At 46.6% G+C, this 15,000-nt stretch overlaps 2 protein-coding genes across 4 annotated transcripts in view; one reads left to right on the top strand and one right to left on the bottom strand.

Moving 5' to 3' along the window:
* Positions 1-15,000, bottom strand: part of astn2 (astrotactin 2) — a 680,356-nt gene that overhangs the window by 172,734 nt on the left and 492,622 nt on the right. The gene's annotated exons all lie outside the window — the stretch shown is intronic.
* Positions 7,082-10,526, top strand: trim32 (tripartite motif containing 32). Its single transcript, XM_076283460.1, has 2 exons — positions 7,082-7,169; positions 8,219-10,526. Exon 2 carries the CDS (start codon positions 8,246-8,248, stop codon positions 10,286-10,288), a length of 2,043 nt encoding a protein of 680 aa, XP_076139575.1. The 5' UTR covers positions 7,082-7,169; positions 8,219-8,245; the 3' UTR covers positions 10,289-10,526.

The following is a 15,000-nucleotide window of genomic DNA, read 5'->3' on the forward strand; positions in this document are numbered from 1 at the left end:
TATGCAATTCAACACCAAGTAAAATCTATAAAATCAAGTTTCCTCATCAAAGTAACAAATCAGAACATTCTAGATATTGTTCATATTTCCATTTGTTGCCCCATCCGCATTTAATGATAACATGGTAATTTTGAGTTTTACAGACAACTCAGTTTTCCAATGAGCAGCAATACTGTGTGTGCTCATGCAGGAGGTCTGCGCATTTGTAACGACAATCTGGAGACGGCGCTTTTGTCTTCAGCAACAGATTGTATAAGGTTGACAAGAGGTTGCGATATGGTTAAGGACAGGTCGTGTTGCGCTATGAAAGAACATGCGTAGCCTACTTTCTAAACGTAAAAACGGTCAGCCATAGATAAACGTAGCCTACCTCTGTCGTGGTGGCTAGTTGCACCAGGTAGGGAAGATGTCCTGAAGTGCACGAACGTTAACCTTATGGCGGTCTTCTGATTGGTGGCGTGCTAAAACGTTTTCCTATTGCATCCATAAACAATTTTCTTGCAGCGAACCGCGCAAAAGCAAACTCCTGGCACAATTTCTTTACACCATGGCTTGTTAGTTCTCCCCCGTTTCCAACAGCTGCCCATCTGCATTTATTTTTTAACTTTTGACACCTGCCTTCCTTTAGCAACAACGCATCCATGACAGCTAGTGGCCTTGCCAAATAGACGCACACAAATCATGACGCTAATATGCGAGGTTCTGGTAGGCCCACTGGTTATGGTTTTGTGCTATAAATTAATAATATTTTATAGCAAAGTTTTAAGTTGACTATTTTAATTGTATGGTTATTTTTTGTCAACAAACACTCACAACCTATTGTCGTTAAAAGTGAGGCCTAAGCAAAATAGGCTACAAGGCTGTCTGTGCGTCACAAACACGACTGACCCCCTTACTCGACACGCTCAGTCAAAACCTTCCGTCGCAAATTGTGAAAAACATTGTTGTATGTCATAACAGACGGGATAATAAATTGCATAGGCTACGGTTTATATTGCGTCGCTTTACACATAATGTTAGTTGCATTGATTAAAAACTGTAACAATAATAGTAGCCTACATCGGGTGGCATAGCAGGCTATCTGTTCAAGTCATGAACGGATGAAAATGAATGACCTCCCCTGACAAGAGTTCGCGATAGTAAGTGTCTACATTGATGCACGGAAAGAACACAGCCTCCGAATTCGCACATAGAGCTCACAATATCATATCCAAAAAAGTTAGACGGATTGGCCAACCTCATCAGCTGTCTCGATTGTGTCACTATAATCCAACTTTTAGACCGTTATAGTCCTCCATACGTGTTCTTTTTTTTAAGCAAACGCCCGAGACAAGTGTGTAGCTACAACATACAAAGCGAAACTCATGGCTGACGTAGGACGTATCTTCTTGAGCGGTCACGGATTGAGACACAGAAAGTTCTCAAGAACATTAGGTCTTTAAACATTTACCTTATATTTGTAGTTGCCTTAAAAAAGGAAAAGCAAAGGTGACAGTCCCCCCCCCTCCTATTTTTTTTCTCATCGGATCGATCTGCATCGATCTCAAATATGACATTTCTAAAATCAAATTGACGGAAATCCGTCCTATGACGGAGAACTTTAATCCTTGCACTCCCCTTAACCCAAACACACACACACACACGCACACACACACACACACACACACACACACACACACACACACACACACCCTTCAAAAACGCCAGACACATTCGACAGCCACTCACTGTCTGAGATGGATAGATATGGAGGGGGAGAGGGATGAAAGAAAAGAAAAAGTGACATTCTTCAAGGTGAGATAATTAGTTACAGGTTAAGCTCTCAAATGGCTCATTTCCTGCCCTCTGCTTCATCGTACTGACGCAGACCAGCCCTGGTGAGAAAACAAAGGCACTCAGTGACCAGCCATCTACTGCCCCTACACCAGCCATCTACTGCCCACACCAGCCATCTACTGCCCCTACACCAGCCATCTACTGCCCACAGCACCCCCTACACCAGCCATCTACTGCCCCTACACCAGCCATCTACTGCCCACAGCAGAGCCCCTACACCAGCCATCTACTGCCCACAGCAGAGCTCCTACACCAGCCCCGCTTGGCTTTCACACGGATCAAAAGGAAGCCCTTCACATGGGTTCATGCACGCACGCACGCACGCACGCACGCACGCACGAACACTGAGTGGAATACTCAGATTCGCACTGTTAATCAAGCAGACTTAAAATGGGGGGTCAGGACATTGCTGGAAAGGCATTCATGAAATGTTATTTCACATATTTCACACCCAAAATGCAAAGGTAGAATGTGGAGTACATGACGTGAATATCAGGCAATATGGATACAATATGGATAGGCAATATGACGTGCATATCAGGCAATATGGATAGGCAATAGTATGTGCATATCAGGCAATATGGCCGCCGATCCTCCATTATGATATTCAGCTCCTTTCTCACTCTGTCAAAAACACTCCCATTTAAACTGGGCAATAGAGGCAATATACAGCGGACACATGTGATGCACACACACACACACGCAAGCATGCACGCACACACACACACACACACACACACACACACACACACACGGAAGCATGCACGCACACACACACACACACGGAAGCATGCACGCACACACACACGCACACACACACACACACACACACACACACACATACACACACACACACACACCACACACACCCTTTGCATAAGGCACACTCATTTGGGAGGGATTAAAGCTGTGATCCACCATTTCCTGGCCAATGAAAAACAGCCACAGGCCCATTCTGTAATCCTCTCTGCTCTGAGGAAGCTGGAGATTACATCACTGATTTCTTCTTCTCCTCCTCCTCCTCACACTTCTCCCTCTCTCCCTCTCTCTCTCTCTTTCCTCTCCCTCTCTCCCTCCCTCTCTCTTTCCTCTCCCTCCCTCTCTCCCTCCCTCTCTCTCTCTCTCCCTCTCTCTTTCCTCTCCCTCTCTCTCTCCTCTGGTAAGGTGTGAAAGAGAGACAGTGCAGAGCCTCCCACTTCCCCACCACTGCCTGTCACGTGTACATGGAGACGATGTCATGGAGACGATGTCATGGAGACGTTGTCATGGAGACGATGTCATGGAGACGTTGTCATGGAGACGATGTCATGGAGACGATGTCATGGAGACGATGTCATGGAGACGATGTCATGGAGACGATGTCATGGAGACGATGTCATGGAGACGTTGTCATGGAGACGATGGCAACGGCACACTGATTGTGAAGTGGTCATGAGCTATCAGTCTATCAGAGTCTAAGAAAACCAAAACCTGTCAGCACATATGCAAATACACACACACACACTAGCACAAGTCTACACAGCCAAACACACTCACATAAAATGACACAGAGAAACGCACACACACACATATACCGTCCCAGAGGCATATCAATCAAATGTGGATAGTTAATAAGTAGCGTTCTCTCTTTTTCTCTCTCCCTCCCTCTCTCGTTCTCTCTCTCTCTCTTGTGTGTGTGTGTGTGTGCATTTGTATCTTTGCATATGTGCATACTGAGTGATTTTCTCCAAACCTACTTCACCTGATGGTAAAACGCAAATCCCAGAGGAGAGCTGAGAATGTGAACAACACCAGAAGGGTATCAGGAGCCTAGAGCTAGTGCTGGAGCCTATAGAGCTAGAGGAGCTTATAGAGCTAAAGGGGCTTATAGAGGAGCCTATAGAGCTAGAGGAGCTTATAGGGCTAGAGGAGCCTAGAGCTAGAGGAGCCTATAGAGCTAGAGGAGCTTATAGGGCTAGAGGAGCCTAGAGCTAGAGGAGCCTATAGAGCTAGAGCTAGTGCAGGAGCCTATAGAGCTAGAGGAGCCTATAGATTTAGAGGAGCCTATAGAGCTAGAGGAGCCTATGGAGGAAGAGCAGGATCCAATAGACAATGTTCTAAATTAACACCCGCCAACCCCCCTAATGCGGGTTAAAAATAATTTTGGCGGGTGTTAATAAAAACTTACTAGCCAGTTTGGCCAGTGATGCATGAGGCATTACATGCATGATACATAAGGCTTTGTTTTCGGTCATTTATCCCCCTGGCAGTATTTCCTACATTTCCCATGAACACTGTGCCGTAATGCTACGTGATTCCGTTTCATACGCCCATTGGCTGCGCGCAGTTTGCAGTGAAACCAGCTTGAGAGACCATGGAAACGAACGGAGCGTCTACTAGTAAACACAAGGAGTTAGAAGAAGAACGGAGCCAGAGCAGAGTTAGCTAGAAAAGCAAAGAGGAGGAGTTAGCCAGTAAAGTAAAGAGGAGGAGTTAGCCAGTAAAGCAAAGAGGAGGAGTTAGCTAGTAAAGTAAAGAGGAGGAGTTAGCTAGTAAAGCAAAGCAAAAAGTAGGGCTGTCAAAAGTAGGGCTGTCAAAATTACCGCATTAATCACAGCGATTAATGTTGAAATACATAACACGTTACAAAATATTAACGCAATTAATTGCGTTAACGCATTGTGTTTACCTATTTCCTTTGTGGGGGGCTGATGTCATGTAACTGAAACCTCAAGATTGTTTATTTTATTGTCTGTGGAGTTATCTGAAGATGGAGAGGGAAGTAAGGAGCTTGTAGGCGAAACGTTTCAGTTTAAAAAAGTTGCCTGATCAGTGCTGCCGCTACCCCCACACGCATCACGCACTGTGCGTAGGGCACCAAGAGACGGACCAACATTTAGCCAATAAATAGTAGCTTTAGTGCAAACTGCTTTTCACTCTTGTTAGAAAGTTTACAATGTCAACATGAACCAACAGCATTTTACATAAAGATGATACTTTGCATACGAGAGGGAGAGAAAATGAGTGGCAGGTTCCAGCTGGCTTGTTATTGTTGATGATAATTGATATCTCCTTTTTAATATAAGAAACTATATATATAAAATGAAATCATGAAGGCAAAAAAAAACCATTTGGCTAGTGGAAATTCTGATTGGCTGGTAAATTTAGAAAGCCACATTGACCAAGTTAATTTAGAACCCTGCCTACAGAGCTAGAGCAGAATTCCAGGAAGTTAATTTAGAACCCTGCCTATAGAGCTTCACTTAAGGGAAGAGGAGAGACAGACTTCTCTGCATAGTCTGTCTGCCTCTTCACCCCCTCCATGTTTGGATACTGTCTGTCCACTAGCCACTTTTACCATTGTCTTTCTGCCTCACTGTTTGCGTGCTATATTAGCACATTAGCACATATGCATAACCCACACTTATACCTTTTCTTTAAATAGTTAAATATATAGATATATAGACTTTACTTTACTTTATTTCTGCATTGTTGCACTGTTGGACTTACTCATTTGCACTATCACCATGACTACTATCACCATTGCACTATCACCATGACGCTCATTCACACAGAGCACCTTACCTTACCTTACTATGCACAGAGAATCACAGGCTCAGTCCCTGCCTCAGTCATTGCAAGCGCCTCTGATTGATTAATCACCACTATGTGGATACTGTTTTTAGAATTGTATTTTAGTATATTTAGCATATTCTTTATCTTCTACTGTCCTTATTGCTTATTTGTGTTTTTATATTATATACTTTAATTACTCTTTCTGCTGTTAAAGAATGTGTTTGTGTTGTCTGTATGCTGCTGAGACCTTGAATTTCTCCTGGGGATCAATAAAGTATCTATCTATCTATCTATCTATCTATCTACCTATCTATCTATATATCTATCTATCTATCTATCTATCTATCTATCTATCTATCTATTTATCTACCTATCTATCTACCTATCTATCTATCATCTATCTATCTATCTATCTATCTATCTACCTATCTATCTATCTATCTATCTATCTATCTATCTATATAGAGCAGGAGCCCAGGAAGTCAATTTTGTTAAACTTTTTACTTTTTACTCCAGTACATTTCTAGGCCAAATATCTTACTTTTTACTCCAGTACATTTCTAGGCCAAATATCTTACTTTTTACCCCAGTACATTTTGTGACAGCTGAAGTACAGCTGAAGTTCCTTTTGGAAAAAAGATAATCCAAATACATGTTTACAAGTGTATTTTCTATTAAGTGAGCTACAGTAGGCTTTACATAATGGTGTTGCCAAACCTACAGTACCCTCCAAAAGTATTGGCACCTCTGCTAAAGTTGACTAAAAAGAGGAATATAAAATCATCTTTTGGAAAATAATCTTAATGCCTTAAGTAAAACAATGAGGAAATATCCAACTTTTATGGACACCAATTTTCTTTGTGAATGAATAATGTATCATAAATAAATAAATCTTCCTTGAAATACAGGGGTCATAAGTATTGGCACCCCTATGTTAAATTCCCATAGAGGCAGGCAGATTTTTATTTTTAAAGGCCACTTATTTCATGGATCCAGATACTATGCATCCTGATAAAGTTCCCTTGGCCTTTGGAATTAAAATAGCCCCACATCATCACATACCCTTCACCATACCTAGAAATTGGCATGGCTACCACCTATGACAATAGTTCATTTTTGTTTACACCATAGTTCTGAAGTAGCCTACAGTACCGGTATGTTGGTTTCACATACAGCCGTATGTGTTGGAAAATAACCTGAGATAGACCTTTGCTGCCATCTAGTGACTGTTAAGCATATTGCATCTCTGCACCTGCAACGCCCCCCTTCTCACTAGTCAGAGTCGGTATTATTTTACACTCACTGTAATTGTCCAGCTGAAAACAGATAAAGAAATGCGTCTTTTTAACCCTTATTTGCACAGTGTTATATAGGTTATACATATACACTTCAACATTGCACTACAAAACCTGGCACTGAAAAGTTTAATGAATTAATCGATGTATCAAAAAGCATCAGTAACGTATTACTTTTTTTCTGCACTAAAGTTGGATGTAACTGTGATGGAAAAAAAACAAAAGAAACAAACCAAAACATCTGAGACTGACAAGAACTCGATTTCCCAATGCAGTTCTAAAAAGACCGACTTGTAATCCTACCAACCAAATGATATATTCTCGTCCAGCTGCAAGGCACTGCGCCAATGAAAACGGGGGTGGGAGGGGGCATCTGTGAACCACTCGGCTACGTCAACACCGCAGTCTCGCAAGCACACCCACCGCAGAACGCCCTGCTGCGTTAGCTAGCTACGTTTCACCAGACCTGACATTGAAGCCAAGGTAAGCTGCAAAACAACTGCTTCATCATTGAAGCAACGAACACTGATGCATACCAGGCTATGGCAGATTTAACTTAATGTGGGTCTACTGGTGGCTTTTATGACTCCAATGATGCAAATACATACTGAAATACTGTGGGAGAGGCCTGAGAATAATTTGCTAGCGCTAGCCACCAGCTAACGTCTTTGCAATGTTGTGTTAGCACGATCAGGCTACATGATCGTTCCACTAATTTGTTCCTCCACTCACTATTCTGAATTGGCAATAAGTCCAGGTAGCTACCATTATACATTAGTGCAATGAGAAGGACAAACTCGTCCGACGTGTTATTGTAATCGACACCCAGGCTACTTGGTGGCTAGCTAATGTAGCTAGCAAAACATTACTCAGAAATGCTGTGGTGATGAAGATGACTTGAGTCATTGTGCCATTTGTGTTTTCAACGGCACCAATACAATATTGAAGTAGAGATGATACGGTGCAGTTGCTGTGGGCTGTGTAGGTTGTGCTGACACCAAGATAGCTTGTCATCATGGTGACTCGAATTCATTGGTGACTCCGTGTTAACGTCAAACGTTACACGTCAGTTAGACGAAGTTTTCTTTAGTCACAGCCTGTCTAAACTGTCGCTGCCTCTTGCCAAATGTGTCCCATTCCCATGCGAGGAGTCACATCGGAATGTGCGCTGTCATTGTCTGTTTAAATAGTATCCATGTTTATGTGCGACGTTTTTTCCCACTCCAATCATCTCATTTTGCAAACAGATCATAAACTGCTCTGTGTAGCACATATGCAAGATATGCCTGCATAATCGCTTGCACACACCTAAACTTACTGAAGTTTCACTAAGGTGTAAATACATGCATTTAAAATTCTATTTACATGGCCTGGAACAGGCAGGACTAATGTTACTCTTGCCGCGTGTTCAATTGTAACACTGACGGGAGTAACATTACTCTTGTGTGTACTGCAACTGACAGGAGTAACATTACTCTTGTGTGTGTACTGCAACTGACTGGGGTTGAGCTGATTGTTTTGTCTGTTGCTAGGCTCCCTCGGCGCCAGTGGAAGGCAGCATGGCCGTAGCGGTTCCGCTGGACCCAGACCTGTTGCGGGAGGTGCTGGAGTGCCCTATCTGCCTGGAGACGTACAACCAGGAGCAGCTGCGGGCCAAGCTGCTGCAGTGTGGCCACACGGTGTGCCGTCAGTGCCTGGAGAAGCTGCTGGCCAGCACCATCAACGGCGTGCGCTGCCCTTTCTGCAGCAAGGTGTCGCGCATGAGCAGCATCTCGCAGCTGGCCGACAACCTGACCGTGCTGAAGATCATCGACTGCGCTGCGTCCTGTGGCGGACCCAGCGTCCTGCTCATGTGCAAGGTGTGCCGCAACCGGCTACCGCGGCAGTACTGCCGAGACTGCGGCCTGGTGCTGTGCGACTCGTGCAAGTCCGAGGGACATCAGCAGCAGGGTCACTCCGTCCAGAGCATCCGCGCCGCCGCCGAGCAACACCGCAAAGAGCTGGGCGTCCGGCTAGCCGCGCTCCGCGACACCATGTCCGGCATTCAGAAGAGGAAGGCGGCTATGGACAGCGTGGCCAAGTCGCTGCGGCTGAAGTACAAGGCGGTCCAGCAGGAGTATGCGCGCGCAGAGCTGCGTCTGCAGGAGGAGTTGGGCCGGTCCAGACGCGCCTTCACCGCCTCCATGGCCGAGCTGGAGAAGCTGAACGCACAGAGCCTGGAGGAGCAGACCTACCTGCTGAACATCGCCGAAGTGCAGGTGGTGTCGCGCTGCGACTACCTGACCACGCGCATCAAGCAGTCGGACATCGCCCTGCTGGAGGACAGCGGCTGTGCGGGCGCGAGCGGAGGAGGGGACGACGAGGACGAGCCCGAGCTCAAAGCCAGCCTGCCGCCGCTGCTGCTCAAGCTGCAGGACCCCGAGCTGGTCAAGATGGAGCACCCGAAGCCGCTGGACGTGGGTCAGCTGACCACCAAGCCGTGCACCGTCAACATGGACGAGCAGGACGGGCAGGAGCTGGTCGCCACGGCAACGGCCGCCTCGGCGCCGCTCGACCTCTACCGTGACATCGACATGATCGCGGCCGTGGAGGAGGCGGTGTGCGCGTCGCCCGGGAGCTTCAAGTCCAAGTCGGTGGACGGCGGGGGTCCGTCCGGCGGTGCGACAGGGTCATCTTCGTCCTCCTCGGGCACGCAGCTCTGCCAGTTCGTGAAGAAGATGGGGTGCAAGGGCAACCTGCCGGGCATGTTCAACCTGCCGGTCAGCGTGTGCGTCACGCCGCAGGGCGAGGTCTTGGTGGCCGACCGCGGAAACTACCGCATCCAGATCTTCAACCGCAAGGGCTTCCAGCGCGAGATCCGCCGCAACCCCAGCAGCATCGACAACTTCGTGCTGAGCTTCCTGGGCGCCGACCTGCCCAACCTCATCCCACTGTCCATCGCCATCACCCCGCAGGGCCTCATCGGCGTCACCGACAACTACGACAACTCCGTCAAGGTCTACACCACCGACGGGCACTGCGTGGCCTGCCACAAGAACCAGCTGATCAAGCCGTGGGGCATCGCTGCCATGCCCTCCGGTCAGTTCGTGGTGTCCGACGTGGAGGGCGGCAAGCTCTGGTGCCTGGCGGTGGACCGCAACATGGGCGTGGTCAACTACAACCGGCTGTGCTCGGCGGTGCGGCCCAAGTTCGTGACGTGCGACCCCGCAGGGACGGTCTACTTCACGCAGGGCCTCGGCCTGAACATCGAGAACCGCCACAACGAGCACCACCTGGAGGGCGGCTTCTCCATCGGCTCGGTCGGCACGGACGGTCAGCTGGGCCGGCAGCTCAGCCACTTCTTCTCCGAGACGGAGGACTTCCGCTGCATCACCGGCATGTGCGTGGACGCCAACGGAGACCTGATCGTGACGGACAGCGGCCGGCGCGAGATCCTGCAGTTCCCCAGGGAGGGCGGCTACAGTGTGCTCGTCCAGGAGGGCCTCACCTGCCCTGTGGGCGTGGCCATCACGCAGAAGGGGCAGCTGCTCGTGCTGGACTGCTGGGACCACTGCGTCAAGGTGTACACTTACCTGCAGAGACGCCGCTCCTCCACCTGCTAAAGGTGGACACGTGAACTTGCCCCAGACCCAACTCCTCCACCTGCTGCAGGTGGACACATTCTTATAAAGAAGACTGCGCTCTTACACTTGCTAAAACTCAGCCTGGGGGGGTTGTGTGTGTGTGTGTGTGTGTGTGTGTGTGTGTGTGTGTGTGTGTGTGTGTGTGTGTGTGTGTGTGTGTGTGTGTGTGTGTGTGTGTGTGTGTGTGTGTGTGTGTGTGGGGGGGGGAGGGGGGGTGGGACGGACACACCAGGTTGGAGATTTGGGTGCATTGGGTAGGGGCGTTTGGGGATGTGGTGGATAAAGATTTGTTTCTTATTATTCGCCACTTTAATCTTTCCTCTGCTACGATCTAAACTGCGACTGACTGACCGCTCCTCTGCTACGATCGAAACTGCGACTGACTGACCGATCCTCTCTGAGGCCAGCTCCTGTTGTCAGGGGAAGTGCAAGAGATCGGGCGACAGACAGCCTTCATTACATCACACTGGGCCCTGGTCAGATGGCTTCGGCCCGGCTCAGATCACACGCTCCAGGGAACACGAACGCCAGGAGCGTCTGCCAGCCCAAGCTGCCTCCTTAACGGCCTCCCAGAAGGCCACAGCACAACGGAAGGCAATAATTGGACAGTGTTGTGTGTGTGTGTGAGAGAGAGATGTGAAATTGTGAGAATGCTGCTTTAATGTCTCACTGAGAGACCAGCAGAGAATGAGGAGTCTGACATTTACAAAATAACTGTGTGTGTGTGTGTGTGTGTGTGTGTCAGTTAATGTGTCAGGTAGGTCAATATCTCTATACCTTAAGGATTGACCTTGTCATCTGAAACGTGTCTGTTGTACAATACAGCGCAGCCCAGCCCACTACATCATGTCCCCTGTCCCAGCGGTGTGCAACGCTAGTGCTGTTCTGTGTCCCCTGCTCCGTCACACTGCTCCGGCTCACTGCGTCTACATGAATGGCTTGCTTGCTTGATCGGAAGAGAAACTTGGCGTGTATGGTTTAGCTCCCTTAAGGAGCCTGACGTCATCAAAATGGCAAGACATTCACGGAAATGAATCATTAGTTTATATGTTCATACCATGTAGCATTGATGATCTATGCTGGGGGGACCTCAAACAATAAAACACTCTGTGGAACACTAAAATGGCGTTACTTTCATCAGACTGTGAATCTATCGCTTTTTTAAAAAACAAAAACATTTAGTTATGTTTTAGTACTCTTTTTGAAGAATTTGGAAAACTGTTTAGTTCCCAACGGCGTTAAAACCAGAATGTTGTTATTTTGTGTTCTCTGTTTGTTTAGTGTTTGTTTGTGTGTTGTTGTGTTGAGCATGCCAACTGTGTTACTGCAATCAGATCATGTAAAACACACACACACACACACTACACACACACACACTACACACACTGCAATCAGATCATGTAAAACACACACACACACACACACACACACACACACACACCACACACACACACACACACACACTACACACACACACACACACACTACACACACACACACTACACACACACACTACACACACACACACTGCATTCAGATCATGTAAAACACACACACACACACACACACACACACTACACACACACTGCATTCAGATCATGTAAAACACACACACACACACACACACACACACTACACACACACACACACACACACACTGCATTCAGATCATGTAAGACACACACACTGCATTCAGATCATGTAAGACACACACACACACACACACACACACACACACAATGCATTCAGATCATGTAAGACACACACACATACACACACACACACACACTGCATTCAGATCATGTAAGACACTCTCACACACACACACACTGCATCCAGATCATGTAAGACAGGATCACAAGTAAATAATCATCACTGGGACAGTGACCAGGCAGGCTCCAGGCTTATGTTGTTATATCTGATCTAAACAAGAAAACAAAGCATCGATGTTTTTAAGTGTCCTTGTTTCTTTGTGATGAATCACACAAGACTGGCGTTGGGTTTTATGAATGGTGGATTTTACTGTTTACGCCAATATGATAGGATCTGTCCTTCCTGTACGGAGGCATAGCCTTCTGTCACGGCATCATCATCAGTCATCTTTCACCCTACGCTGCAGGAGATGTAAATCTAAGCAAGACGAAATACATTTAAATCAAGGACAAGTCTGACAAGTTATCTCTGCTTATTACAGAGCATTTTTGATTGTTTTCTAGATGTTTTGTCCTTGTAGTGCTCCTTGACCTGTTTTATTAAGTTCAATTCTGCTGCTTTGTTGGAAATACGACTTAAAATGACCAAAATGATCTTGGGAAATGCTCACCTCACAACAATGACCAAAAGAAAACAGAAACAACTGGAAATGCTCTACCATAACAAGAACAAACACCTTGTCAGACAAAACAAGCGTTTATTGCCTTGATTGAAGTGTATTGAATCTTACTTGTTTACTGTGTTTATAGTGACTCTGGCCCGGGCCTGGCTCTGACTCGGCCCTTATCCGGCCAGACGCTGGTGCTGTTGGGCCTCCATCAGGGCACTGGCGCCACGTTTAGGTGTCATATCACCTGACACGTCGTGTGTGTTCTACTCTGTCCACCTTCCCCAGTCCCGTGTGTGAGAGCGGCTTTCACTGGTCATAGTGTACATGTGAGAGCGGCTTTCACTGGTCATAGTGTACATGTGTGCTCGGGCGGAGGGATGAGGGGGTGTAGGTGGAGGTGGACGTGGAGGTGGAGGTGGACGTGAAGGTGGAGGTGGAGGTGGACGTGAAGGTGGAGGTGGACGTGGAGGTGTGTAGAGTCAGGCACGCTGCAGAAAAAACAGCAGTGAAAGTGTCTTTCTCTCTCTCACAGGTAAACATTGCGCCCACTCATACAGATGGGTCCGTAACAAGCTCCCATCTCAACATGGACGTACAGCAGACATGTGTTTTGGTTTTACAGACCCAAGAATGAATTGCTACGTTAAAGAATTCTGTATTTATCAGCACATCCAAATATAAATCTTAACGATATACACATCTACTCATAATATGTCTTTAAAGGCACAACTTGTGCTGCTGCAAGAGTACTGTTTACCTGTGGCTGAGATTAGTGGGCGTGCCTGCGACCATGGCAACTTTAAGAACTCTAAATGGCATTCTATCTGTAAACGCTGGTGCAGCTGTGCACGTCGTCAGATGGCCCATTTGCTCTGCGTTCAGATGGACCTCACGCACAGAATGACAATAAACAGCATATTGCTGATCTGTTGTGATCCTGTAGACTGAGCTGAGTTGAGAGAGAGAGAGAGATGTGCAATATGGCCAAGTGACCGCTCGCGTTGGACGCATGTCACGTCACGTTCATGAGGGTACGTGGTACTGTCGTGTTGGTGTTGCTCTGTGAAGTCTCAACACTCAAAACGTTCATATCTGTAATGTTAATCAGTTGCGTGCAATAAATCCAACATTAATAAAAGACTTCAATATTGTGGTTTCCAAAGTGGTGTGAGTGCTCTTCTACCCACAGGTTTTAGTCTTCCCCTTCATGCGCAGAAGCAACCTGTGAGTGATCTCTAAAAAAGAACCATATGTCTAAATTGCACTCCCCCTGTGAGTGATCTCTAAAAAAGAACCATGTCTTTAAATTGCACTCTTCCAAAAAATGAATCGTGTCTTTAAATTGCACTCTTCCAAAAAATGAATCATGTCTTTAAATTGCACTCTCTCCCTGTGAGTTGTGCTGTGGTGAGCGAAGTGAACAGTCCTCCTAGTCACCTGAGGAACAGATGGAGTCCTGTTGCCAGGCAGATGTAAAGGATAGACAGACCAGGGCCAGCACAGCAGAGAGATGGAAGGAGAACATCTTCTGAAGTCAATTTCACAGGGAGGCGAAAAGCAGAATTACATTTCTCTTGTCTTTTCAGTAGCTATATCTATTGTAACTTTGTGTTTGGAGTTTGTAAATGGAGATGGCGAATTTAAGCACTGTTATCCATCAAAAGTTCAAGTGAGGAAAGTAGAAATAGTTATTACCTTGCTCATGCATTATTTGTTCAGGCCTAACTGATATGACTGGGTGTGTGTGTGTGTGTGTGTGTGTGTGTGTGTGTGTGTGTGTGTTCTATTAGATCCAGCAGCTGCTCTAGGGATGCTGTTATGGGACAGAATGAAGAAACAGTCCTGCAAGGCAAGTTGCACTGCCTAATATATTTCAGCACCAAATAATATGTTTCCTAAGCTGCAAAGAAGATTAATGCGTACAAGGTAATACGATCTGTGTAACATGGACCATTAGGGTGTGTGTGTGTGTACGTGTGTGTGTGAGAGAGGTGAGCAGTGTTGAAAAATAGCCCCCAGGCAGTCAATATCAAATAAACACACCAGTGACAGAAAGGTGTGTGTTTTCTTATTGAAACATTCAGTGCTCGTGGCAATGTTTTCAAACAAAGTGTGTGTGTGTGTCTGAAAAGAACATTTGTACTTGCGCACACACTTGCTGTCAATATGCTTTGCATTCCTGTTTCTGCAACACTGCACACAGTGGGGTGATTTATCTTACATAATCACGCTGAACAGTGTGGTGCAAGTGTAGTACCTGGGACACACACATACATACACACACACACACACACACACACACCGCAGGGGCACGGCTCTGTTGTCAAACTGGGTCGTCTTGGTATGCAAACAGCACAGTTCCGCATCT

This window comes from Alosa pseudoharengus, unplaced genomic scaffold (genome assembly GCF_046254945.1).
Source record: "Alosa pseudoharengus isolate Yale_2024_CS ecotype anadromous, Long Island Sound unplaced genomic scaffold, YU_APseudo_1.1 YU_APseudo_1.1_scf_14, whole genome shotgun sequence".
In the NCBI taxonomy this organism is placed as follows: domain Eukaryota; kingdom Metazoa; phylum Chordata; class Actinopteri; order Clupeiformes; family Clupeidae; genus Alosa; species Alosa pseudoharengus.

Bases quoted from the DNA above. Each gene is read 5' to 3' on its own strand.
- trim32 (XM_076283460.1), top strand. From the start codon at position 8,246: ATGGCCGTAGCGGTTCCGCTGGACCCAGACCTGTTGCGGGAGGTGCTG.